The following is a 26,732-nucleotide window of genomic DNA, read 5'->3' as shown; positions in this document are numbered from 1 at the left end:
ATGATGCATTTGCATTTTCAAAGCTCCTGTGGCAGAATTCTGCTGTTGCTAAGCAGAAGAGTTAACTATCAGTTTGTCATTGTTTATGAATGCAGCACTCAGGAAGAAGGAAAGAGAAGAGGAAGAGATATTAAAAATAGATGAGGAGAACAAAGCAGAAAGGGCTTGAAGTTTTCATCTCATTTTTACATAAACATCATATGGTACCTGAGGTCAGTCCAGTGTACAGCAACCAGCTCTGCACTGAAGTCTGGATTAAGACTACATGCAGCCTTATCTGAGCTGCTGAGATTTCCCCTTACTGGAGCCACACTTTTCCACACCAGATCCTATTTCCTTTTCCAAGCCCAAAGAGCAAAGCAAGTCATTCAGAAAAATAAAATTAAAAAAAAAAAAAAAGGAAAATGGAGAAAGAACAATTGTGAGGTGTGTGAGAGCACATCACACTGAAAGAGCAGTGCCATGGCTTCCCAGAGCTCTGTTTGTGTGATGACAGTTTCTACTTTTCTGTGAGAAGGGAATATTTCTATGAAAAGGGAAAAACAAAACAAAACAAAACAAAAAACAAAAAACAGGTTTGAGAAAAAAGAGCAATATTCTCTCTAAAAGCTGTTCTGATTGAAAAATTTCAGCCTGCCCTATTGAATACACCTGGGCTTTCTTTACTTTCTGTCTTGCATGACTACCTCGTTCGTTAACATTCAAGACAGGCAGCAAGCAGAGATAAGAGCCTAATGGCAACAAATTGCTTCTCCCATCTTTCCCAGCATTGGACCAGTTCAGACAAAGCCTTCAGTGAAGGCTAGCCACAATGAAAGGTGAAACTATTACCTTCAAAATAGAGGCAAGCACAATCCTGAAAGGTTTTGGCTTCAACTGGCTGGATCAAACCGAAGGGCTGAGTAAAGCTGTTGTTTCTTCAGCAAGCTGTGACGTCATGTTAATAGTCCGGATAAAGACAGTAGTTATGGTCTAACATCAACAGGGAAGGGCACAGCATAGTGCTCTGGGTTGAATGCTTTCCCACACTCAATAGCGATGAAAGCACAGCACATGGAAGGGCAAATGGAAGTGGACACCAAGGCCTGCATGTCTGGGAATGATGGTGGCCATAGCATTAAACCTAGGTGTTTGGGAGATGAAGATGGTGAGGGTAGAAATGTGAATGGTTTTACTAGGGCTTAGGGAGCAGTTGGGAGCAGGATATTTGGCCTGAGAGGAAGTGGGATGAAGCTAGAAACACATTGATGGACGGGATGGGACAGAAAGGTATAAGATGGGATGGGATAAACAGAGAAGTGCTTTCTTTGACTGCTGAGAGCCTGGAGCCTTTCCAGATGTGGCCAGCACTGAGGAGGGTGGTCAAACCTGCAGCACAGGCTGCCCCAGCCACACCACACTGCCAGATGCATGACAGGCATCCCATGCATTTAGGAAAGCCCATGGGTCAGGGCACGGGAAAGGGAAGATGGCAGTGTAATGGTTATCCATACTGCTATCCTCAGGACGGGAAAGCAGTGAGTAGTGATGCAGCAAAGTCAGAGGGGTAAAGGTACACAAGGGTAGAGGGATAGCTGGGTCCAGCTTCGCCACATGGTTGTCTGCTGGTGAGGGCCACTGCCATGTCTAGTAGGATGAAAGCAGCGCCTCTAACTTAAGTTTGAAGTGTCCTATGAATCCCATTCCTTATTAAGTAGTATCTGTTACAACTGATACTTTTACAGCCTAGATACAGGTCTTGCTTCCAGTTCACAAGTAACGTCCTGCAACAGTGAGTCCAGGGAAGGAACTGTTCTGTGTAACCATTTCCCACTTTGTGGGTTGTCCCTGACTACTCTGGTCTTTTTAATTAACCTAATCTTTAAAGTAAACACACCTCAATCCCTCTCTATGCAGCAGCATCTGAAGGTCTTTTACCATTTTATTCCTGCACTCCATGTAATCCAATGTCACTGCTGAATTACATGATTTTTACTTCTATTCATCTACAATTTTTTATTTGACCTTAAGCAGAAAGACAGCAAATACTTCACAGAATTACAGAATAGCTTAGGTTGGAAAGGGCCTTAAAAATCATCCGTTTCCAACCCCCCACTGAATCAGGCTGCTAGGGCCCCATCATGCCTGGCCTTAAACACCTCCAGGGATGGGGCACCCACAGCTCTCTGTGCAGCAGCCTGTGCCAGTGCCTTGCCATCATTTGAATAAAAAAAATTCTTCCTGACATCTAATCTAAATTTCTCCTCTTTTTAAAAGAGCTTAAAGTCTCTTGTCCTATCACTATCTGACCATGTAAAATGTTGGTCCCCCTCCTGCCTGTAAGTTCCCATCAAGTACTGGAATGCCTCAGTAAGGCTTCCCTGCAACCTCCTCTTCTCCAGGAACCTCCTCTTCTCCAACTCTTCATGGCCCTCCTCTGGACCCATTTCAACAGCTCTACATCCCTCCTGTGCTGGGAGCCCCAGGCCAGGACACAGTACTGCAGATGGGTCCTTACAAGAGCAGAGCAGAGGGGACAGTCACCTCCCTCCCTCTGCTGCCATCCTTCTGTTGATGCAGCCCAGGACACTGCTGGCCTTCGTGGCTGCATGTGCACACTGCTGGCTTATGGTTTTCGTCCACAGTGGCCCTAAGGCCTTCTCTGCAGGGCTGCTCTCATTGTGTTGTTCTCCCAGTCTGTACACGTACCTAAGATCGCCCCAACCCAAGTGCAACTTTGCACCTGGCTTTGTTGAACCTTCAAATAGCATTCTGGGGGGACGTGTTAACTAAATCAGAACTCATCACAGCATGTCAGGTACTAAAACTACTGCAGTTACAATCAGATAAACCCTGGCTGGGGCAGGGCTTCCAGCACACGGTGCTGGGCATGCTGTGTGTTCCCGTATGTTGACAGGCAGGTGTGTGCCTCAGTGTTTCCAGAAGCGAAACGCAGATTGGTGCCATCTGCAGCCATGTTATGCTGTTTGTCTTCCTTCTGGATCACTGCTTTGTTATTTAATTTGTAAGGACACGCTGCAGAACACCAGCTCACTAGCACCGCCACAGGTCTGTGCTCACAGCTCTAATCGTGCAGGGCGATGCCTGCTCGCCTCTGAAAGCTTTTATTTGTCTCAAGGGGAATGGCAGGAATGAGCCCAACTCCAATTCGGGGCAACAGCGCTTTGTGTATCTGCGGAGCGCTATGCAAACAGAGCCCGTGTCGGAGCCAACGCTCACAACTGCTATTTCACTGCTGTTCAGCTGTGAGATTGCCAAGGGACGCCGGCTCAGCACAAGCCCACCTTACTGAGGCCTCCGTCTGAAAATGGCTCCCCCCCATTAGCCTCCCTGTCCTCACAGCTCAGCCAGAGCTACGCCAGGGCGGCAGCTGCCCACCACGACCACAGCTGTTGGCTTCTGCAGTCACCGTGCCGATCGGCAGGAAAGGGCAGGAAAGGGCAGGAAAGGGCAAGAAAGGGCAAGAAAGGGCACAACGGGCTGCTCCCCGCGCGAGTGCCGACACGGCCGCCTCCCGCAGAAAGGCCCCGAACTCGCGCACGCAGCCCCGCGCACAACTCGGGAAGCCCACCACGCACAAGATGGCGGCTCTCGTCGGCCGGCGTCGCCCCTTTAAGCCCTCCGGCGGGGGCGTGGCGCCGGCGGCGCGGGGGCGTGGCGTCTCGCGAGAGGGGCGGAGCGATGTGGGCGGGGCGCGGCGCAGCGCGCTGAGGTCAGCGGCGAGCGGGCGCCGTCACAAAAGGAAGTGGCGGCGGCGGCCGTCAGAGTGGGGAGGGGCGGGGGCCCGCGGGGCAGCGCGGCGGCAGCAGCGAAGGAAGCGGAGGCAGGGGTCGGAGCGGCGGGGGCCGCGCCATGGCCCAGCAGCAGATGAGCAGCTCGCAGAAGGCGCTGATGCTGGAGCTGAAGTCGCTGCAGGAGGAGCCGGTGGAAGGCTTCCGCATCACCCTGGTGGACGAGTCCGACCTCTACAACTGGGAGGTGGCGATCTTCGGGCCCCCCAACACCCTCTACGAGGGTGGCTACTTCAAGGTACGGCTCGGCGGCCGGGCCTGCGCCGCGCGGCCTCGCTGCGGGCGGGGGCCGGGGGCTCGGCGAGAGGTCCTGGCTTTGCGGGGGCCCACCGGGCCCTGCCTGCGGCCCCCGGCGCCGAGTGGGCTCCTTCGGGGTTATGATTAACGTTCTCGTTATCCTTCTCTTCTTCCGAACTTCGGAGGGCGGCCACGAGGGTGCTTAGTTTGTGAAGGCAGATACGTGCTTTCAATTCCTCTCAGTTTTCCTGTTCATCCTCCCCCTCCCCTCTTCCCCCCCCCCCCCCTCCCAAAAAAAAAAAAGAAAAAAACTTTTGTGGTGGTGGTTTCCTCTCTTGTAAATAGAGAAAAAACAAATCTGGCACTTCCTTACCCAAAGAGAGCTGAAGGGAGAAGACCCGAAGAAGAATTGTGTGGTTTGTTGAAAAGAAACAAAAGCTTGGATGCTCACAGAAGGTGAGCACTGGGCATACCCCTGTGCACGATGTGCCCACTTGGTTTCTGGCAAAATCATGTCACTCTCAGCTCTGATCTCCTAGGTCTTATCGGTTTAGTTACTGGGTCTTCCCACCCTTATGCTGGAAGAAAGCCTGGATGATGCCTTTGCTTAGCAAGCATGCATCGTCAGTGCCTCTTGGCCTTTCTGGATCGAGGTTTAAGCACTCTACTTCATAAAAACGAAGTAACCTGTAGCTTGGGGAATATTAGATTTGAGTCACGTTTAGTTTGGCCTCCTTGTTTGGAAGGAAGGGAACATTTTGGCACCAGGCTTTCCTTTTGTGATGAGTTGGCTGACTTACTCATGTAGGTGTGATATGTGTATTCTTAGACTCACCTCTATTATTCCTCCTTCAGGAAGTCGCTGCAGACCTGGGTCAGTAACTGGGTCATTTGTGCATCAGAATGGACTGGTGACCTCTTCCTGCACTTACATTACTCATCAATTTTTCAGAGAAATCACAAGGGGTCAAAATATTTGTTTGGTTTAGGAGCTGCCCGAGCCTTATGTCCGTAATCATTCTTGGAAAGTAAGCTGAAGCAGCCGGTGCAATAACCTGAGGATGTGCCTTCATCAAGGCTTTGGCAGAGACTGTCAGTGTTACCTTATCTCAGCACTGTGACTGCAGTGGCTTTCTGATGTTTGTTGTCATTGAGCTGTAGTGCCTTTCGTCTTCTCTATAAATACTGATCCTGTGATACTAATTTCGAGAATGGGAGATTGCATGATGCTTCTGTCCTCTCTGCAGCTCAGCAACTACTTTCAAGCACTATGTTAAAGGCTGTTTTATGGAGTTAATCTGTTTTTCTCTACTTGGTTTTCTTTTGGTAGTGTGTGATCTCTGGTAATTCGTCTTAAATTCTCAATTTCTGTAAAGATCAGTCTCAGACCTTAATTCTGTCAGGAGAGTGAAGGTTTCTATTGTCCCATTTGTGAAGTTCTTTGCTTTGTGTTGGGCCACTAAGGCCCAACTTAGCTTTAAATAGGTTTGACTTGGCTTACTGGACAGCCTGAAGTTTAGGATATCAGTTTTATCTTTATTTGGTGGAGTTAATTTCATGATGTACACTTATATTTGAGGTGAAAGCTAGTTCAAAACGTTTCTGATGTGGTTTTTTTTTTTCAAGGTTTCTTCACTTGTTTTCTTGAATATCTTTCTTTACTGTTTTGTATTTCAAGTTTCCCAATATTAACTAAGTAGGATTAGAAATAATAAAAAGTTCCATCCTGTAGCTGTGTAGAACTTTGTGGCAGTGAGAGTTTGGGAACTTTCTTCCATTTGCTTGAGGTGTGGTTCGAGGGAAAGCACAGAATCTTCTGGTTAAATTGAAGTGTAAAAATTTTGAGGATTTTGTGCAGTTAAAGTGACTTTAGTACAGAAAGTGTTAGTGACAGTCGATAGGGAATACAAACACTTTATTCAGATTCATGAAGCTGTCAGCTGCATTGATACCTTGTTTATCCTTGGAGAAATATGACCTTTCTCTGTGGATTGTTGAGCTAGCTGAATTAACTAAAATGAGGAAAGTGCTCTCTCTGCACCTCTTTGAGAGGCATTACTGCTGTTCAAAGCTGGTGTAACGTTTCAGCAGACTCTAATTTCAGTTGCTAATCCAGGAATTGTACCATTCGATAAATTTGAGCAGAAAACATGTCTTGCTAATTTTTATAGATGGTTTGTATTGGTTATCAGTACTTTAGTACGAGCCATAATAGAATTAAAACTTTAGCATCTGGTTGCATGAGCTTATATCACTGATGGCTGTGTTGTGCCTAGCTCTGCTGCAGGACCTGTCGGCTGGCTGGGACGGGCAGCATTCCCAAGTGACCATTTGAGCAGAGCGTGGTGTGGAACAGAGCAGTCCTGAACCACATGTCCCCATTACAGAACTAGCTGAAGTGGGGCTGTGACCCCTGGGGTGTTGGTGTGGCTTTCCTCTATCCTGTTAATCTCTTGCTTACTTGTTGAACTTAATACATAGCCATTCAGTATGACTGGGAATGTTTTGAGCTTGAATTCAACACTGCCATTGTCAAGGAAGCTGTTTGATTGTCTCCTCCACTGGCTACCCTCTGTTCCTTGATGCCAAGGCAAAACTAGCTCATGGTCAGTGATGCTAAATCCTCCTCTAGAGAGGTCCCATGGTGGGAGCAAACATCTGACAGCCCTCAGTTGCTGTCAGCAAGGACCTGTCCTTGGGTTTGAGCAAAGTTTTTCCTTATGTTCTGCCTCAACAGGTTGCAGTTGGCTGTGGGTGCTTGACTGCTGCATGTTAACTTCATTTTCTTTAAATATCTGGTTTACTGGGTTTGCTTAAGCAAAAGCTGGGTAGACCTCATGCATTTAAGGCCAGGATTTCCACAGAGTTCATTCCCAGTTTACAATACTGTGACTGTTTCTCTGGCTTCACAGTAGACAGCCAGATTGCACTGTAATCTGCAGAACTGCGTGTAAACAGTTTGTCCATTCTGTCTTTAAGCCATAGGCATCTTCAGTTGAAAGGGTTATTCACGATTTTGCTGGAGAACCTTTATTTGTTTTGTTTTGTTTTTTTTTCCTTTGTTTGGCATCAGCTGCTTGATAGGTAGCAATAGAAGAGGGGGTTGTTAAGCTGAAATCTGTTGGTAGTAGGTGCTGGTCTCTGGAGTGATTGTGATACTCTTCAGTAGTAGAGGCTTGTGTATGGTGGAACTTTCCCTGTCTCACTTCCCTCTTGTTCTATGGATAATGTGTCCCTTTACTCAGTATCTTTCATGCTTGAGCCTTCAAAACCTGAGGTCTGATAAACCTCTGCCAAGTGTTGTAACTGAGTGATGGTCTTGGGATATCAGCAAAATAATTGTAGTGTGCTTCCTGGTGGACTAAAAGCTCTGTATGTTTGCTGCAGTTGCATCTTTGCGGCACAGCTTTTGATTGCTTTTTTTAAAGAAAAAAATAAAAAAATAAAAAATATCAGTAATTTTATAGTTGAATAGTATTTTGCTCGTGCAGTGAGCAAACCTTTCAGGTAAAAAAATAAAAACAAACTCGTAGAAACTTCATTATTAATTACATAGCACTGCCTAGAAGCACAGTCTGAGCAAGAAGGCTGTGTCTAGAAACATGCTTCTTGTAGAGCAAAAGTCAATATTCACCACCTTCAGAGGTGATTTAGGCTGGGTAGGTGAAAATGAGTACACACAACATGAAAGGAAACAAGTAAAATTTAAACTGTACTGTTAGGGTTGCTATTTGATAGTTCTTTACTTAAGGCAATTTGATTCACAAGGTATTTTTGCTGCTTGAAGGAGCAAGTCTTGACTCATAAGTTGGAGGGGGGGAAAAGCAAGCATCATGCTTAATTTTCTTAAGTAAGGTGGGGGCTAGAACATCTTCCCTGCTTTTTTTTTTTTGTTTGTTTAATATAACTCCTTAGCCATGGGCTCTTCTTTGTTCTGTATTGCTGGATCTCTGCTTCTTTCTGTGGATTGATTTTTGAATTCACAGTAATTTGCAATATGTGAGAAAATGTTTTTCAGAGCAGATCTATGTAGGACTAGAGGATATAAAGAATAAGCTTTGTGTTTAAAAGTGCGGCATCGTAGGTCACTCCCAGAAAGCCTGGAATTGGGCAAATGAAAATTTCTTGAGTGCTTGAGTATTTTCCTGGTTACATAACTCTAACTTCACAAAAATATTACTTCATGCCAGGGAAAAATTGTGTGGTCCTGTCTGTACAAAAGCTGAGCTCTGTGAGCCTCCTAGAGAATTTCTCTTGGTCCAGTTAATTTTCAATTTTTGTTGCCTTTAGGTATCACTGATGCTGATAGGCAGAGGTTTGCAACGAAAGGGAGTGGAGCCACACATGAATAGTGTGGAACTGCTGCTGCAGATGTAAAGTGCTTCCTCTTTGAGCAAACTGTCTCTGTAGGAAAAGAAAAGCTAAGCCATCTGCAGAGAGGGAAGACATGAGTTTATTTCACTCAGGCTAAGCACTGTTATGATCCCTTACTCTAAGGCCAAAGAAGCACTTGCCACAGCAGAGCAGGAGCCAGACGTGTCGATTTGTCTGATTCCATCTGTAGGCTGCATGGACTCCTCCAGACTGTCATTCACAGAGCCTGTCCTGGGCAGCTGCTCTCCTCATCAGGCAGTGGGCAAGGCAGTGGCAGTAGCCAGCTCCTACTTCTTTTCTAGGGCTTTCCCCTTCCAATTTGAGTTATTCTGTATGCGATGAAGGCACACAATGGTTTGCTGTTCTGGTACTGCTTCAAAAAAAATACAAAAATACAAGTATGTGTGCAATTTGACACTGTTGTGTGGCAAGAGAAGAGCTGTGGCACAGCCTACTTCTGCCATTAGACTTAAAAATGGAAAGCTTTCCATTTGGAAAGATTGAATGTGTTGGCTTGCATACTTTTTTCCATTGTTTGGCTCTATTTCCATGAGTTTGCACAGAATGATCCTTGGAAAAGGTTTAAAAAAAAAAAAAAAAAAAAATTTTTTTTTTTCTTGGATAGCAATGCAAAGAGTTGCCTCTTGAAGGTCTGTGCCAATTTGTTCAAGATATAGACTGAAACCATTGGCATTCTTTGAATGACTGTACTGTAAATGATTGAAAATATTTACTTTATAATGTTGGGAATGCATTCTTAATTTTTTTGTTCACCTAGTAAATCTTCAAGTTGTCAATTATTGGAATGACGCTATGCAATGAATATCAAATTTCCAACATTTAGTCATCACTGTCCATTATGATGAATGCCAGAGGACAGCCAAAACTGCATGGCCAAACTCCACATCACCAAAATCACCTCAGTTTAAGGATCAACAAAGTTTTACTGTTTTTCGTTTTTTTTTTTTTTTTTTTTTTTTATGCAAAATGAGCACCATGCAGTAGAGACATAAAATGCTGTTAAAAAGAATTTGAATATAGAGGAAATATAACTGTGATACAGATGGGTTGCATTGTGGATGGATTAGGGGTTTTGTGACTTACAATTTGGGCTGTGTGTGACCAGATGTGCATGCACAGATATATATGCAGAATTAGCTTCCTATTTTCAGAGTTCTAGTACTTCATTTTTAAAACCCTAGCATTTTATCCAGCAATATCAGTTAGATGAATTGCAGTTAATCTTACTGAGCTTTTGCTGTAGTTATACTGTGAATATCTAGTCTGACCAGAATAGTTTAACAGTACTAGCAGTGATATTGTGTACTGTCCCCTGAAGTAGTGGTACCTATGTCTAGCCTATCTCATTTTCTGAAATAGTTTAAAAAAAAATACATAGCTTTGACAGAAATGGTCTGTAAATGGGAGAAAAAATAAAGCTACCAAATGGGATGCATGTAGGGTACTTCATGATCAACTTGAAGTGATTGTAGGAGTTGCTGAAAATTATTACTATTTTTTTTTTTTAGTTGAGACTATCACACGCAGAGCAGGGGATCATAAAAGGACTGTTGTATGTGAATAACAAACACTTTCAGATATTGTATCTGTGATTAACAAAGACTGCCTGGAAGGCAGGCTGTGTCTTACTCCTCAAGGTCTTAGTACTGAAGGAGTATTGAAAGAGTGGCATGATATCCCTACTGGTCTATTTTGTTCTCTTAGAAATATACAAGTAATTTAGAACTTCAGAGGAAAGGCTTTTACTGAGAGATGAAACTTTGAAATTGTAGGCATGTGACTCATCCCAACTAAGATACATGTCCTGGATAAAGAACGTGTGCATTTTTGTTAACTGTAGCAAAATGTTTGGAAAGGTTATGAAAAACGGTCAGAATATGAAATAGTGTAAAGGCTTACACGTTGTGCCACTTTGAATTTGTCATTCAAGAATTGATTCTGTTTTGCAAAACTTGTTGGTTTTAAATTAATCCTTATATGTTTTCCACAACTGTAAGCCTTCACCATTCAAGCTGAGCAAAGGCTGAAGCCAAGATTCACTTCTGCATCACTCCCTTTGGCCTTGACAAAGCAGTGCAGTGGAGTCTCTGCTGCTTACACCGCATTCCATGAAGATGCATTTGTTCATGCATAAATTCTGCTGGCCTAAGCTTCTAACTTCTGGATGTAAACTATGCTAGTGTGAGTTGAGAGTGTTTGCTTATCTTGAGTAGAGTAACTATTTCTAAAAACACTCACCTTTTATTAGAAGAAAAGCCTTCCTATAATGTGCTGAAGAGAATAATTTCATTTTGGTGCTCCTATTTCTCTTGCAGAGTAGAAACTGTACCTACTTAGTAACTGAATGCCTTTCAGAAGTGCATTAAGTAGTATAACCTGAGAGGTTAACATCTCTTTTGTACCTTTTGGTGTCCTGCAGCTATTATCTAAACCCTTTCTAATTTTTTGTTCAGGTGGTAACAGAATGTCCCAAGTCTTTCAGATAAAGATGTGTGGCACTTCATGGCTAAGTTGGAAAGAGAAGGTCTTGTCTGTTCTTAATGATACTGCCACTTCACCTGAATCTATCTAACCTAATCATTAAAATTTTCTGGCACAAGTTATTCAAAATGCTAAACAAAAAAACAACGTGGAGGCTCAACTTGTCTAGAATACTTAACCGTTAAAATTCTGTGAATGACAGTAATACTTTTTCTCTTGTATAATTCTGTGTCAAGTAGATATTTCTTGAGAAAACCACAGCCATGTTTAAACAATCCTCTGCAGGTGACCTGTTGTCACTTCCCTTATGAAAGACTTGTGAACTTCTAAATGAAATTAGGCATCTTATATTGCTGGATGAAGTGTACAAAAATGAAAGCTCTGAGACCAACATATGGAGTGATTTCCATTTCTCGATGTCTACCAGAAACCCAAGAGTTTATGTGCTTCAAAATTTGACTAATATGCTTCTTATGAAACATAACCATTTTTTTCTTTTTTTTTTCTGGTGGTAGCAGTCTTTCATTTGTATGGAAGAAGTTTTAGCTGCTTTTAACCTGAAATACAGTGGTAGAAGTGCTACCAGGGGAAGCTGGGTAGACAGACTTCAGAGTGAGTGAAAGTTTGGGCTTCTACACTGTAAAGCAGGGCTGGATTATGATTGAAAATCCATTAATAAGTTTGTTTTGACCCTCAGAGGTTTATGGGCAGACTCATCAGGAGCTAAACACCAGCCTAGGCAGGATTATTGTGGAAAGTCACTCTGTTGGAGTTCCGTTTTAAATGGCAATAATAGCGCAGTTCACTGTCATAAACACATCATTCATGGCTATCCTCCAGTTGGAAAGATTCTGTAGTTGTATTGGCTCCTACTGATGAGGGATGAGATCAACAGGCGGCTGGTCTTGGCTGCTTTTTTCTGGATATTATGGAATAAATCTGGCTTCTATTGCTGTGAGAGGTAATATTCAGATTTCACTGATTTGAAGCAGCCTGTTTAATGTTCAACTTTGAACAAATCTAACTTTCATCCAAGTTGTAAGAATATCCCGTACCTACTAAGTATGTGGATGTTCATTTCCTTGATGTAAACCATATTATTTGCTTCAATTCTTGAACTGGGGACCACATTTGGACTTCAGGGACCAATTGAGTAACATGCTGGTGGCCAGCAAAAACTGAAAAGCCATCCTCCTTAATAGAAACATAGATGGAAGCCACAGCTAAGCTGCTTTCAACAGGTGCTGTGTACCTGAGCCAGGGAGCTGCCTTCTGGGTAGTGCAGGAGTGGTGCTGAGTGGTGATCAGGTCAGGTAGGAGGAAGAGGTGTGAGTGACCATTCCAAAGTACGGTATTGCCTGCTCCCAGGCCTGATTGGGAGACATTGAAATACCACTTGATGTTTTCTTCAGCATTCTTTGGCACACTTTGAGCTCAAAAATCTCCTTGCTCTCCAAGTAGATAGTGCTTCACACTGTGAGGCCACATGCTAACATCTCGTCATTGGCAATTGGGCATGGTTGGCCTTGGAAGATCTATCGCAAGAATGCTGTCAGGCCTCGTTAGCTCTCTGGGGTCTTTGGGAATCCAAGCCCATCACAGGTGCCTTCCCTCTTCCTGCGTCTCGTTTCCTGTACTGCTATGACTGTACTTTAGGACATAACTGGAGGCTGACCTAAGGCTGCCACATGTGACCTCCTGAGAGCTCCTGGTGACCTCCCCATGGTCCGTTAGTTCTGTTTTGTCTTTCCCTCTGTAGCTATCAACTTGCTGACAGTGTGGATGACTTGCATCTGTTTCCAAGAGAGCAGTGAAGTATTTCTGGCCTGTCTACTCTAATCAAGACTTCTAAGATGTGTATATATGCTATTAAAACAACAAGCTTGCGGGTGAAGTTATAAAAAATGTGTGAGTTATGCTTCAGCAAATCTAACAAAGCTCCAAGTGGAGACTGGTTAACAGAAAGATAATCTTCAAGTGATGGAGTTTGCACTGATTATATATTGAACTCTTACATGCAATGATTTGTAACTAGCTGTACTGTTCAGTGTGAATTAACTAATAGATGGGAGTATTGATGAGTTTGTTTTTTTTTCTTTTTCTTAAGTATAAATAAATTCTGTGCTCTGTCAAGAAGAGAAGATGCATCATCTTTCCTGGATATAACTGTATAAATGGCTTTTTTTTTCTTGTGTTTTTGTAGTCTAAACTGCTATAGCTTGCTCCTTATATATATAAAATAGATGTACCTATATTTATAATATACAAATATATATGAAGGATGCATTTTGTAACAGAAGAGCATAATGATAGCACGGGAAAGAAGACTCCATATGCTTAGCTGGGATGTAATGTGTAACTTGTGCAACGTGGTATTACAGTAAGACTGAGGACAACAACATTTAGACAGACTGTAAAGCCCACCATCAATCAGTATATCATAATTTGTGCATCTGTAACTAGATGATGTCAGCTTTAAATAAAAGAGTTTTGGGAAGTGAATTTCTTCCTTTCAGGAAAGGGTCGTGTGTGTTACCTGGAGGTTTCTGAGCCAACCAAATATGTTTTGTGAGCCAGGAGACTTTCTTCAGAACTCTTGTTGGTTTTTTTTTTTTTTTTTTTTTGGTAAAGCAATTAAAAACTGCTGTGTCTGGCAACAGTCTGATTGTTAGATTGGGTGAAAAGGATGCACAGTCCAGAATTCATCCTCTCTTAGGCCCTTTGTGTCAGTCAAGCATTGCACTTGTTGAGAACAGTCTGTGGACACTACACAAACAGAATGAAGGAATAATGTGTTGTTCTGCATCTGTTGATGTAAGAGGTGCTTTTCTGAAGGATGTGGGGCTAGGATTAGAATAGTCCTGTAGAAGTGTAAGGATTGGGCATAACTGTGCTTCAGTGCAAGGTAGGGCCAAAGTCTTCCTTGACAGTAAGAGGAGACAGTGTGGTTTAGTGAATAGGATTTGGATTAAGTCTCTTATCTCTAATGGATTTGTGTATATAATCTTTGAAAAATTAACATTTTTATATAAAATGGGTATATCTTATAATAGAATTGTTGACTAAATCTGTAGGTAGAAAATGTTCTGCTTTTTATAAATAGTACATAGGAAAGCTTTCTTTCTAAGTAAATTCAACTTGTATATTTACAAATGCAGTTCTTAAATTTGTAAGGGCTGAAGAAACTGACAAGTAACTTACAGGCTGCTTAAGCACAAAAACAAAGGTGGTTTTTGGTTTGTTTTTTTGGGGTTGTTTTTTTTTTTTTTTTTTTTTAATAAGAACTTCTACTTATTCCTGTTGTTTAAAAAAAAAAAGGAGAAAAAAAACTGAGCAGTTTTCTGAAGCACCCCAGCACGGATCCTGATGTACTGACAAGTCGGACTCCTCTGCATAGACTTTGTCCGTGAGGCAGCTGCAGCAATTCTCCAAGAGCAAAAAATAAAGCTGGGGTTGTGTAACTTAACCTGGGGGAGGAGGAGGACATTCCTGGTGTTGAAGAAAAAGCTGTCAAGGCCTGGGCCTGTAGGCTTGCTGGGGGAGACTTATGCTGTGCAGGCTTCACAATTCTCACAAGCAGTGTATTGGGGAGGTAATCTGGGTGAACTTCTGAGTGTTGGAGGAGGCAGAACTATTCCTTGGCTGCCTCATTGCTTCAAATGTCAGAGGGATCTGCGCTGATTTCAGATCTACCCAGCTTCTGCATTTATCACCTCTGGGATTCCTGTTCTGTACTGTCTTAATTGTTCCAGCTCCTATGCTCTTCTACTAGAGCTGCCCCAGGTCTTCTCTCCTGTGCTTTGAAAGATTTGGTTCAAAATAAAGCCCCTCAGCGTAGTGAAATTGGCACGTGGAATTTGTGTCAAGTGTGAAAGTGTGGCACAGCTCACAGCACTGTAGCTTGGCCAGGAAGTGGTCTGGTGCCCTGCTTCATGGAACTGGTGCTCTTACAGCATAAGATTGGTCTCTGGTAAGTTAAGATGAGGTTTAAAGTGTGTTACTGAATGCCTCTGAGTACTGTTATGCTTGTCACCCAAAGTGCAATTATCCAGGCTATGCCACAACACTGAGCTTAAAACACATGGGCAGAAAGCCCAATTCTACACTTAGCAAGCACTTTAAATAGAAAACTGCAGCACAACTGACCTGCAGGTATGTTTTATAAAGAAAGCTGGTATTCCTAGCTGCTAAGGATTTCTTCATTTAATCATGAATGCGTTGATAAATGCTTCTTCAGAATATTCATCAAAGTAATGTTTGCTTGTAGCTTAAAGTAACTAAAAGTTACTGCAATGTAGGGTTTGAGTTTCAGGCAGGGTATAAAATCTTTACCTATTCTAATTTTGTTGATGTTTGTATTAATAGGTACAGTGACAGGAGCACTCTCTACTTACTGCTCTAACACTGTATAAACCATGGCAAATGATCAAGGTTTACAGCACTAAACACTGAGATCATGTTGTAGTGTTTAAGTATGTCTGCATTGCAGCAGTGGTGTAATGTACCCATCTCAAGCACCACAAAGCCCAGCAGCAGCAGCATGGTATTTAGCACTGGTTGTGAAGTGATCCAGTGTGCATGTTGGTTTTGCAGTCTGTGCTTAATCCTATGTTGCCATGGCTAATCAGCCACCAGATCTGAGCTCTCTGGGGCAGTGCTTGTGCAGGTGCAGCTGTAAATCAGCGTGAGAGTTGCAGCCACAATAGCTTTGTAGGTGTAAGCTTGAGAGACTGCTCTCACACTCCTTCAGATGCTGATGGTATGGTTGCTTCCTGGCAGGAGAACTGAAGCTGGTTGCAGTGTTTCTGCTGGCTTTGCCTACATTTTAAAAGATGTAAATTCTGATCAAAGCACTGTGTGGGGTCTTGGTTCCCAACTTTCATGAAAGTAGTGGAATCTGAGGCCTTGGTCCCAGGTAACAGCTTCCATGGTGACGCAGGGATCAGAGACAGGAACAGCTTAGGCCTCTCTTTGTTAAAGCACACACATTGCTGTGGGGATTATTAATGTATTTGTGGAAGTTTTGTGATATTGAAATACAAATGTGTATGGGAGCTTATTTTAAAGACCTAGCTGAGTTGGATTTTATAACATACTGAGTCACTTTCTGCTTCTCATGGTAACAGAAAACAAAGTAGAATGAGGCTTCAATGAAAGCTACTGCACAGGCATGCGTGAACTTGATTTAAAACTTAAAACCTCTGTGATTAAATCTTCCCCTTCATCACCTCAGTGCCATGGAATTTAAGCATCACACTTCCAGCTTTACAGGAAACCTCACTTTCGAGGATGTAATCAAAACAAATCTGTTTCTACAGAGGAGGAGAAGTACCTAGGGAACTTGAGTTCCTTGGGACAGGAGATCTCAAAGGCTAATAAAAGCTTAGGAAAGAAGGCTGATTTCAAAATGACTGCTGCTGGCACCCAATTTCTTAGAAGTCATGGTGAACTGAAAGGAAGCCCAAGATAGATGAGCTGAGGTGCTGGTGTTGATGAAGCAGTTGTCTTGGCAACTGCAGTCACTTAAATATCTCTGGGAAAATAACTAGCGAATATTCAGACTGGGAGATGTCAGAAGAATCCAAAGTAACGAGTAGCTTGAGATTTATACAAGGAATGCACTCGACTACAATGGCAAGTAGCTATTTTCAGTGGTGGGTCCTTCAGCCATGCAATGCTGACGGCGCTCCTCATACAGCCATAGCATGTCTTGTTGAATGAAGCAAGGTCCTTGTGGGGAAAAAAACACTGACCTCTCTGGTTGCATTGTGCCCATAATAATGGGAGGTGTGCTGGGAATTCTGGAACTACAGGGGTGCTTCATTTTGTAGCCCTACTCTTCAATGGAGACAAACACTGCAGTAAAAACTGTTGTGAAAAAAACTGTGGGAACCTACATATGAGAATTGTATTTTATTGTCAAATTGCAGAAGCTTTAACTGATTGAAAAACTGTTTTTAGGCTCTCCTAGTGCTTATCATGGTGAGAAATTGAGACTTGTTACAATGTGTGTTTTGTTAATTGTGACGGTACATGCTGTTTTGTGGTTCAGTAGGTAAAACTGGTGAGATCTAATCTTTACTTTTCCTTATGGAACACTTAATTCTCTTTTACACTGGCACAAAAAACAAATCCCAGAGAAAGGCTGGCTGAGTAAAATGAGCAGAGTTTGAGCCAATTGTTTCCTGCTGCCACAAGTGTATAACTGCTAACTGTGACAGGTATTTCTACAGGCAGTGAATCTTAAGCAGAACTCCAGGTGCTAGTAGATGTTACAGAAGGCTTAAGTGTACATTTTCTGCCTCTCCTCTAAGAGCTGGCTTGTGAGCTTCTTTATGTAACTTGTGGAAAGTTGTGGTCAAAATCTTTCAAATGAAAGCATGAACTCTAAAGTTGCTATTTACAGGAAAAGATAGTATGAGGTGAAAGCTGGTGGTAGGATCCATTTCCTATTGACATTTTCCCTTCCTCTCTTTAGCAGGAAAAGTCCAATCCTACACCAGTAAGAACAATCACTTTGATCATATATGTAATTTTCTAACCTTGTGTATTTATAACCTACATGGCTCTACTGATGGTGTACAAGATGCTAGGCAGGTTTGAAGTTCCTGTGATACAGATCTAGTTAGCGTTCTAGTTAATTCAGTAGAAGTATCTGCCATTTGATCAGCTATTTCTGATTTTACTGTGCTAAAAAATACAGCTAAGTCTCTTCTAACTTCCTCCGCTAGCAATGTAAGCTGGTGTTACAATGTGTAGTTGATTGGACTCCTGTATCCTTGCCAAATTAAAGGGAAGTTTTCCTTGGCAAGTGACATCAGCTTCTGCAGTACTGAAATGTTAAAGTAAAAAAAAAATTCCAGTCCTTGGCATAATGCAGATAATGATGGCAGATTTGGGTTTTTTTGGTGGTGGTATTTTTTATTTTTTATTTTTTGTAACTTTAGCTGAAGGTGCAATAGCAGAGATGCTTAGCTGTTTTTCCTTCTGTGTGGCTAATAAGCTTTTAACCTCTCTCACATCTTCCTCTGAGCTTCCAAGGTGTTCTTATTCCAGAGAAGTGCTAATAGCAGATGGTGTGCTTGAAGCTTTTAAGGCTTCTGGAACTTCATCTCACTCTATGATTAAGGTTCAGAAATCACCTTTGGAAATGGTGCTGCAACTTCCAAAATCATCTTATTGTGGACAAAGAATACGTTAATAAAAAGTGAGAGTACAGAATGAAGTCTTTATAATCTGACGTGAACTCTTTGAATTCTGCACTAATAGTGAGCTGCTCAGCTGTTATGATCTGCTGTTCTCATTTTGTCTACTTGGACTATTTTAACAGCTGAAAGTTCCAAAAAGGCCTGGTACAATCAAAACCACCCTCTTGTCAAAATGAAGCTTGATACAGGGAGCTTGATAAGCTTTGCACATGAGTAGTCTGGGTTTTCTGAAAAGAGCATATGGTAGCTGACACTTCAGCTGGAGATGACTTGGTAATTATAGCTCCTTTGTCAGAATTCCTTTGCCATTTCATGGGGCTAACAGCAAATTAAGCATCTCTTTGTGTATGTAAAGAGAGGCATGCTACTAAAAATATTTGGTTTCTGCACATCTTCAGTTATTCTATCCAATTGTATTGGGCCAAAAGCCTGGAGCCAGAGCTACAAGTTCTTCTAAAATGTATGAGTAATTTTATGGGAGGCAGGCTTTATTCTGAATGGAAGGGGTCTTTATTCTGGTTAAGCTGTTCTGAGGCAGGACAAGGCAAACGTGGTATTTGTTCAATGATTCTATTATATGACTTTGTCATGATTCTGTGATTTCTTAGAGATATTTCGCTTGAGTTTTTTTCTCTAGCTTCCAGCTCATTACTAAAATCGGCAATGAATTGCTTACCTGAGAATTTATTTATCATGGTTTGGGTTCAGTTTTGGTTGTTGTGATGATCTAACTTTCGAGAGTGATTCCATCCAACAAATTGACTTACTGTCTGCCTGAGTTCTACCTTGTGTTACAAGTATTTGTCTGGTAAATAAGGGCTGCATTGCTTTTATTCCTAGATGAATGTAATTTCCATTGAAAAAGCTCACTTAGATTTGAACCTGAGTAGTGAAGTCTAGTTGTTTTGTGTTTGTTTTTTTTGTAGTCTGATCCTTGGTATGATTTAGTGAACAGTTGCTAGAACAATGACTATGGTTTCTACTACTATACACAAAGCAGAACAATTGGAAAGAACAATTGGAATGATAAACTGGCTGACTCATGCCACAGAGCTTGGTATTCCTTTAATCCTTTTATAAACTGTTTTGTCCCAGCTAATGTGATTGTGGATGTTCTTATTGCCCATATAATGTCTAATCTCTTTTGAATTCTGCTAAACTGTTGGCCTTAATGTCGCTTTGCAATGATTAACAAAATACAGGTGTTTTGCATATTGCTTAACTGTTGATCGAAGCTTTGAGGGTTTTTTGTGCTGGCCTGTTACACTTAGGTTAGCAGTATTCCACTGTTGAACATGTTCCGGCTGATGCTCACATCAGCCTGATTTGCCAATCCCCATGCTCAGATATGTTAAGCTTTTCTTTGGAGCACCTGTGTTATGTTTGCCCTTGACATGGAAGACTTTTAAAAGTGCTTGATGGTATCCCTTCTGAACTATCGAGTATTTGTATGCATCTTCAAATCTGCAAAGAACAAAGCATCTGCATCCATTTTTAAGCACACTCATGAGCTGCATAGCTGCTACTTCCAGTTTAACACTAAGGTTAAGCTAAAGGATGATGCTTGTACCCAGGTAGCTTGCTGTAGGGGGCCTGTTCTGCAGGGGGGCTGAACTTGATGATCTCTGGAGGTTCCTTCCAGCCCCTACAGTTTTGCGATTCTCTCTTTCTGTGTGGGGGAAAAAAGGGAGAATGGTAGCTCTCATTCCAATATGGTCAATATCTAACTTGAAGAATGTTTTGTTTTGCTAGAACTTTGGAGGAATCTTTGTGTTCTTGATTCTTTATGATCCTTTCTCAAATGCATTTGCCTGATAGGCAAGTTGGGGTGTTTGATGTCGAAGTTCTACTTCAAGGAATAATACAGATTTCTAAAGTAGTCCTTGCTATGTTTGTTCCAAGGCTTTTATTCATTGCAACTCTTACCAAAGTTCTGGAACAATCTCTAGTAAGTGAGATGAAGAACTAAGATTGTGCAAAACTGCCAAGTATGAACAGGCTCAGAATTGAAAAGTAAAGGCCACCCCCACCTTTCTGAGGACCTATCTTTTTCGTGAGACTTGGAAGGGTTCTGCCATTGCTTCTCTGGGGACAGTGGCCTTCTCAAGGCTTTGTTTTGTACAAGAAGTTTAGTGAGTGGCTCTCAGCCAAAAGCAGTGGGTTATTGCTTAGAGAGGGGTTCATTTCTCCCCTCAACTTGAAGAAATGAAGCACTTTTCTGGGTGAGCAGCATAGCCATCAAGCAGTCAGTTGCTGCAGGGTGCTTCTTTATTCCACTTTCCCTTGCTGAAACTTCACCTTCTGTGCAGAGGTGGGGCTGCACAGTGGGTTAGAATCAGCTCCCTTTCCAGTGTGAAATATTTATAATCCCAGCAGCTTTTTTCCAAGCTCTGTGCTCTGTAGACTCCCCTGGCTCGAACCCGAGCATTCCTGTCTGGCCAGGAGCCTGATGCCAACGGGCAGCCTGGCAAACACTGTGCTCCATGTTCTCCAGGACAGGCTTCCACCCAGAGCTGGACGATGCAAGTTCAAGTGTGTTTGAGCCAAATGACCCACTGCTATCTGGGACTGAATAAGGTGTCCCACTTTAGCTGCTTTTTGAGGAAATAGGCCAATCATCTGAACTGAATGTGTGGTGAAGCTGGTCATGTACAGGATTTCAGGCTCTGAGTCAGCCTTTCACAGATACCTGCTGGTAACCTTGAGTTCAGGATTAAGTTCATTGAGTTTGGGACACTTCAAAGCGTTTTCTTTCCTGTCCTGCTATTGGGCAGTTGACCAAGCATTACTGAGGAGATATATATATGTATATAGAATGCTGTGTTTAGGCATGGGGTTTCCTGGTGTGGCTCCCTGGGTCAACACTTTCTCTTCTGATGTACTTTGTAAGTTCTGGGCTTGTAGTGCTCATCTATCTTTCTTGCTCCAACTCCTTCCAGATCTGTCTTTCCTGTTCCAGCACTGTCCAGCTTGTCAAAGGATGAGCTAGTTGTAAATAGCTATTGGTTAATAGCCTCTTCTGGAGAGTGCAGGATCCTTTTGGCTTGTACATGTATCTTTTTGGAGGACACTGAGGAGATAAGGGGTAAGGCAGTAGCCTCAGCTGTTTTGAGCTCAGTGCTGTTGTGTATTTATGTGAGAAACTCTTTTAAAGTCATCTTCCTTCTACACCGAAATCCGTCCATAAACACCTGATTAGTCACCTGATTTTTCTAATTTCATTGTAATTTTTATGCATGTTGCATGTGGCTGGCTTATTTGCATATTAACTTCTAGTGAAATTTTCAGTTTGGTTTGCTGTCTCTTGGATGAAGTTTTGACATTAAAGAAATCACTTCGTGTTGGAAGCAACTTCAATGTCCTGTGATAACATGTCCAAGAATGTCAGATCTGTCAGTGTTTAATTTGCAAATTAAAAGTCTTGTAGTTGTTGCTTTTTGTGTTAAACTACTGAACTGTAAAGGAAATGAACTAGCGATGCAGACTGCCATGATCATTAAACTGATATTGTCCTGGCTGTGTTTTAAAGCTAACTTTGCAGCAAAAAGCAAATGAGCTATGTGTTACCTTAGATATAATTAGATATCCTACTTTGTATGTTTATTTTGGAGATTAGAGCAGAAGAACAAAAAAACCTTTGGTACAGCCTGCAGTGCCCATTGCTAAAGTGAATGTACAGTGGAGGTAAACTTTGCAGGTAGGTAACAGTGTGAGTTACACTGCTTTGGATTTTATGAGAATTTTTTTTTCCACTCTGATAGTAAACTGACAGTATTTTAATCCTCCTGGCTGTGCCAAATAAAATGGTCCTGCATGAAACATGAAATCTGGGCTGCTCTAAAAAGATGAGCATTATTTCAGCAAACACAAAGGAGCTTGTGCTGCATATGTCACTGCTTGAATATTGCTGAGGTCACTTCCACAGCATCTGACTCCTTGGTTTTCCCTTTGTGGAATATCTGGACTATTGAAGCCTGAAATGCCATCCCATTTACTTATTACTGTGGGCTGTAAACAGCCACTATGCTCAACCTTTGTATCTCTGCAGGCTTTTTATCTTGAAAAGATGGGATGACTTTGCTGAATTACTCTAAGCAGTAGTTAATTATGTAGATGTCTTCCAGATATTTGTTTCAAGATTTGAAGACATAAATGTATTGGATCTGCAGCCAAAGCTGCCAGTATAGTTGCCTTTAGGATGAGAGCCGTTTTGCCAGCAGGAATGTTATTTTTCCTATATTTAAAAATTTTGGAAAAAAAAAAAAAATAGAATAAAAAAATTGCACCTTAACTTGCAGTTGAAGTGTTATCACCAAGAACCTTGAAGTTTACTGCCCCACTGTGGAATGCCTGAAGGTATATTGCTGAAACAGGGGCAGTGTGCCAGAGGCGCTATTCTTTTTGCAGTTGGAGAGTACAGCCATTACAGAAGGCTGCTGAGGTTGGTGTTTGTGTTCACATGTACAGCTGTGGTTGTGCATAGACAGCTACAGTGTGCTAACTGCAAGGGATAGCACTAGAACCTGCAGTACCGAAACAGAGCTTGTTTGGCTTTATAGTCCTCCAACAAGTGAAGAGTAGAAGGCACTACATAAACAGCTGGGTGCTCAGCAGAGCAGCTAAGCCCAGAATCCCAGTCTAGAAACCAAGCACCACATTACATGTGGTTTGTCTCACTGGGACACAATCAGAATTAAAGACAGAGTTAACCTAGCCAAAATAGATAATTAAAAGCTGGTGAATAATGATATAGCATGGGTAGCGCTGTTACAGGCATTTGAACTCTGACCCATCTCAAACAGAAGTGCATGAACTGTTGTTTCTGCTCCTTGCATTGAACTGTGTTGTTATAAATCCGTAGTAATATTACTTGAGGGAAAAAGTGTCCAAACACTGTAGGTTCTGAACAAGGGTACATTGGAGAACCAGTACAAGTCCCAGCAGCAGTTCTTCCCAGAGCTGGCACTAGTGCTTGCACTGCAAATCAGGAAGTTGCTCATTTTAAGCTAAATGATTAGTGATCGCTTCCAGCTTTATTTCTTAGTTAACTGTCAAGACTGTAGGCATAAGACTCTTCAACAAAGCTGACTTTTTTTTTTTTTTTTTTTCAGTAAGTGTGGGACTGTACACACATGGAAAAAGCCCAGTTGGGAATCTTTACCAGCTGTTGAAATCCTCGAGATGTCCATTTTTTTTTTCTACTAGAGAACTCATGACAGGATAATTTTTAAACTGTCTTTGGAAAAAAAAACTTACATGTTATTGATGATCTGGAAGTTGCATTCGTTCAAGCATGTAGATAAATAGACAGGTAGTACTGATTGGTACTTTTGCACTCTGATTTGGTACTTTTCCATAGGTTTCCTTTCTGCATCCCAATATGTGGGCAGTACTTTGGAAGTGGGTAGTGGCATAGGAGAATAGCTAAGTTACTGACTTACTTGCTGTATAGTGATAGATAGCCAAACTAGCAATATTGGCCACACTTAGTGATCACTTAATTTACAATGTAGATTTGAAAATTATGGCTTCAGCAACATGTGTTCCTCTACAGAGCATGTCATTAATGTGCCATGTTTGTTTAACTTAATGAAAGAATACGAAAAACAAGAAGCCAGCTTTTACATGTCTTAGAGCAAAAACAGTGATCTGTCAGCAACCTTCAGAATACACTGGCTTTCAAAAGAGCTCTGATTTACTAACATATGGTATGCAGTTTATGCATACCATAAACTGCAAAGTAGCCTTCTTTTTTGAGCTCACTAATAGCCCGACCCCTTCTTGCACTGTGGGCTGGGTTAACTTCCCAGATTTGGGAGCACTGGGCAGCCCAAGGTCTCATAGCACTGAATTTTATGCCAGGTAGTGCACATCTTGCCCCTAGGATAAGCCAAGGATAACATAGCCTCCTGCAGCAGTAGGCAATTTACATGTTTCTTGGCTCTTGGTGTCACAGAATCATAGAATGGCCTGGGTTGAAAAGGCCCACAATGGTCATCTTGTTTTAATCACCCTGCTACGTACAGGGTTGCCAACCACCAGACCAGGCTGCCCAGAGCCACGTCCAGCCTGGCCTTGAATGCCTCCAGGGATGGGGCATCCACAACCTCCTTGGCAACTTGTTCCAGTGCATCACCACCTTCTGTGTGAAAAACTTTCTCCTAATATCTGACCTAAGCCTCCCCTGTCTTAGTTTAAAACCATTCCCCCTTGTCCTATCGCTATCCACACTTGTAAATAGCAGTTCCCTCTCCTGTTTATATGCTCCCTTCAAATATTGGAAGGCCACACTGAGGTCTCCTTGGAGCTGTCTCTTCACCAAGCTAAACGAGCTCAGTTCCCTCAACCTTTCCTCATAGAAGAGGTGCTATCTGATCATCTTAGTGCCCTCCTCTGGACCTGCTCTAAGAGCTCCATGTCCTTCCTGCACTGGGGGCCCCAGGCATGGATGCAGTGCTGCAGATGGGGCCTCACAAGAGCCGAGTAGAGGGGGACAATCACCTCCCTCTCCCTGCTGACACCCCTTTTTTAATGCAGCCCAGAACACAGTTGGCTTTCTGTGCTGCAGGTGCACACTGCTGGCTCACGTCCAGCTTCTCGTTAATCAGTACCTCCAAGTCCTTCTCTGCAGGGCTGCTCTCAAGGAGATCTTCCTCCAGTTTGTATAAATACCTGGCATTGCCCCGACCCAAGTGCAGCACCCTGCGCTTGACCTTATTGAATCTCATTAGGTTTTCATGGGCCCATTCTCCATCCTGTCCAGGTTCCTTTGGGTGGCTTCCCTTCTCTCCAGTGTATCGGCTGCACCACTCAACTTGGTGTCACCTGCAAACTTGCTGAGGATGCAGTTGATGCTATCGTCTGTCATTGGTGAAGATGTTGAAGTGCACCTGTCCCAAGACTGACCACTGATGAACGCTGCTTGTAACCGGCCTCCATCCAGACATAGAACCATTGTTCACAACCCTTTGGCTGTGACCAGCTAGTCAATTTATAATCCACCCTACAGTCCGTCCTTCAAATCAGTGTTTCTCCAATTTAGAGAGAAGGATGCGGTGAGGGACTGTGTCAGGGGCTTTGCAGAAGTCCAGGTAGATTACATCCATCACCATTCCCGCATCCACTGACACCACCACTCCATCATAGAAGGCCACCAGCTTGGTGAGCCGTGATAGTGAAGCCATGCTGACTGTCTCAGTTCACCTCTTTGTCTTGTATGTGCCTTCACGTAGCTTCTAGGAGGATCTGCTCCATGATCTTCTCATGCACAGAGGCGAGACTCACTGGCCTGTAGTTTCCTGGGTCTTCCTTTTTACCTTTCTTAAAGATGGGAATGACATTTCACTTTTTCCAGTCACCAGAGACTTTGCCTGACAGCCATGGTTTTTCAAATATGATGGAAGGTGGCTTGGCAACTGCATCAGCCATTTCTCTCAGAACCAGCCTTGAGTACCAGACAGTTTGCTGTTGACTGAAACACTCAAGTTACTGTGCAGTATTTTCAGTTAGCCTCTTCCCAATAAGGGATCATTCTAAGCAACTGTCTGTGTGCTTGCTTAGAAAAAGAAGAAGAAAAAAAAAAACCTGATGCGGGACTACCTGTTACAATAAAATCTGAAACTGTCTGTATAACTGCTGGTCCTTTGCTAGTCTCAAATTCTTCTAGCTTCTTCTAGCTTCAATTTCTTCTTTCTTTTTTCCTTTTCCTTTCATGTACTGATGCTTGCTTAGGTAGCAAGCAAACAAGCTTGATGCTGAGAGGTTGCATTATGTTCTTCGAAGATAAGTGGGGAAGGAGGATTTCTTTGCTGAAGATAAATAAATTTGCACAAGTTCAGCTTTCAAAATAGATCTTGGCCCTGTTTCATTAGAGGTTTATCAGATAGTAGCATGGAGACTTTTTGCCATCATTTCTTCTGAATAACTGTGACAACAAAAGTGCACCATGTTCTCTTGGCGATACCTTGTTAGCATTGAAATTCCTCTCTTCAACTGAGAAATAGATTCACATCTTTAATCTCCTTTTAAAACTTGTTTCTGTCTCTGTTCACCATCCGGTATGCCTTGAGCTTCCTGAGTGCTTTAATGAGTTCACTTCAATGCTTTCTGTTATTTTAAAGCGCCTTCTTGCTGTTGACAGGCTCTTCGTGCTATAGAACACTGAAGCTGACTGCACAGAAAAAAGCTTGAAAAAATCTGCAGATCTGTTCTTGGCACTAATATGCAGTTTCTTCTAGACAGTTGACACTTGAGTCTTGCTGTCATATTTTAATTTGTTGTCCTTGATACTGATTTATGCAATAAATCAAAGCTGCATGTCTTCTCAGTCCACTGTTCTGTTCTTGATACTACCTCATCTGTTTTTGTTGGAAGATAATGCAGCTAGGCTTGCATTCAGTTGCATGTACCGGCAGAGAGGAACAGAGTGTTAATAGAAAAGCTTTAAAAAAGAAGAAAGGCTTCAAATACAGCTTGGTCATCCCATGTAAATGATGATGGACATTTGTGCCCGCAGCTACTTTCAGCATCAGATCTGCAGCCCCTTCTCCAGTGACATGAGGCTCAGTTGGGGTCTTTGCAATGTTTTGATTTCCACAGTGCAATGTGCTTCTGATCTCTT

The 26,732-nt window shown here is 42.5% G+C and overlaps 1 protein-coding gene across 1 annotated transcript in view; it reads left to right on the top strand.

The window, feature by feature from the left end:
- The first annotated feature begins 3,740 nt into the window (after positions 1–3,740).
- The window catches only part of UBE2R2 (ubiquitin conjugating enzyme E2 R2), a 51,448-nt gene continuing 28,456 nt past the window's right edge, over positions 3,741–26,732 (top strand). Inside the window, exon 1 of the mRNA XM_052670688.1 lies at positions 3,741–4,029. Coding sequence (XP_052526648.1) covers positions 3,853–4,029 — 177 coding nt within the window. The 5' untranslated portion in view covers positions 3,741–3,852. The remainder of the gene's footprint in view (positions 4,030–26,732) is intronic.

This window comes from Tympanuchus pallidicinctus, unplaced genomic scaffold (assembly GCF_026119805.1).
Source record: "Tympanuchus pallidicinctus isolate F22 unplaced genomic scaffold, pur_lepc_1.0 scaffold9, whole genome shotgun sequence".
Taxonomy (NCBI): Eukaryota; Metazoa; Chordata; class Aves; order Galliformes; family Phasianidae; genus Tympanuchus; species Tympanuchus pallidicinctus.
Note: the sequence above shows the minus strand (reverse complement) of the source record. Positions and strands in the feature narration are given on the sequence as shown.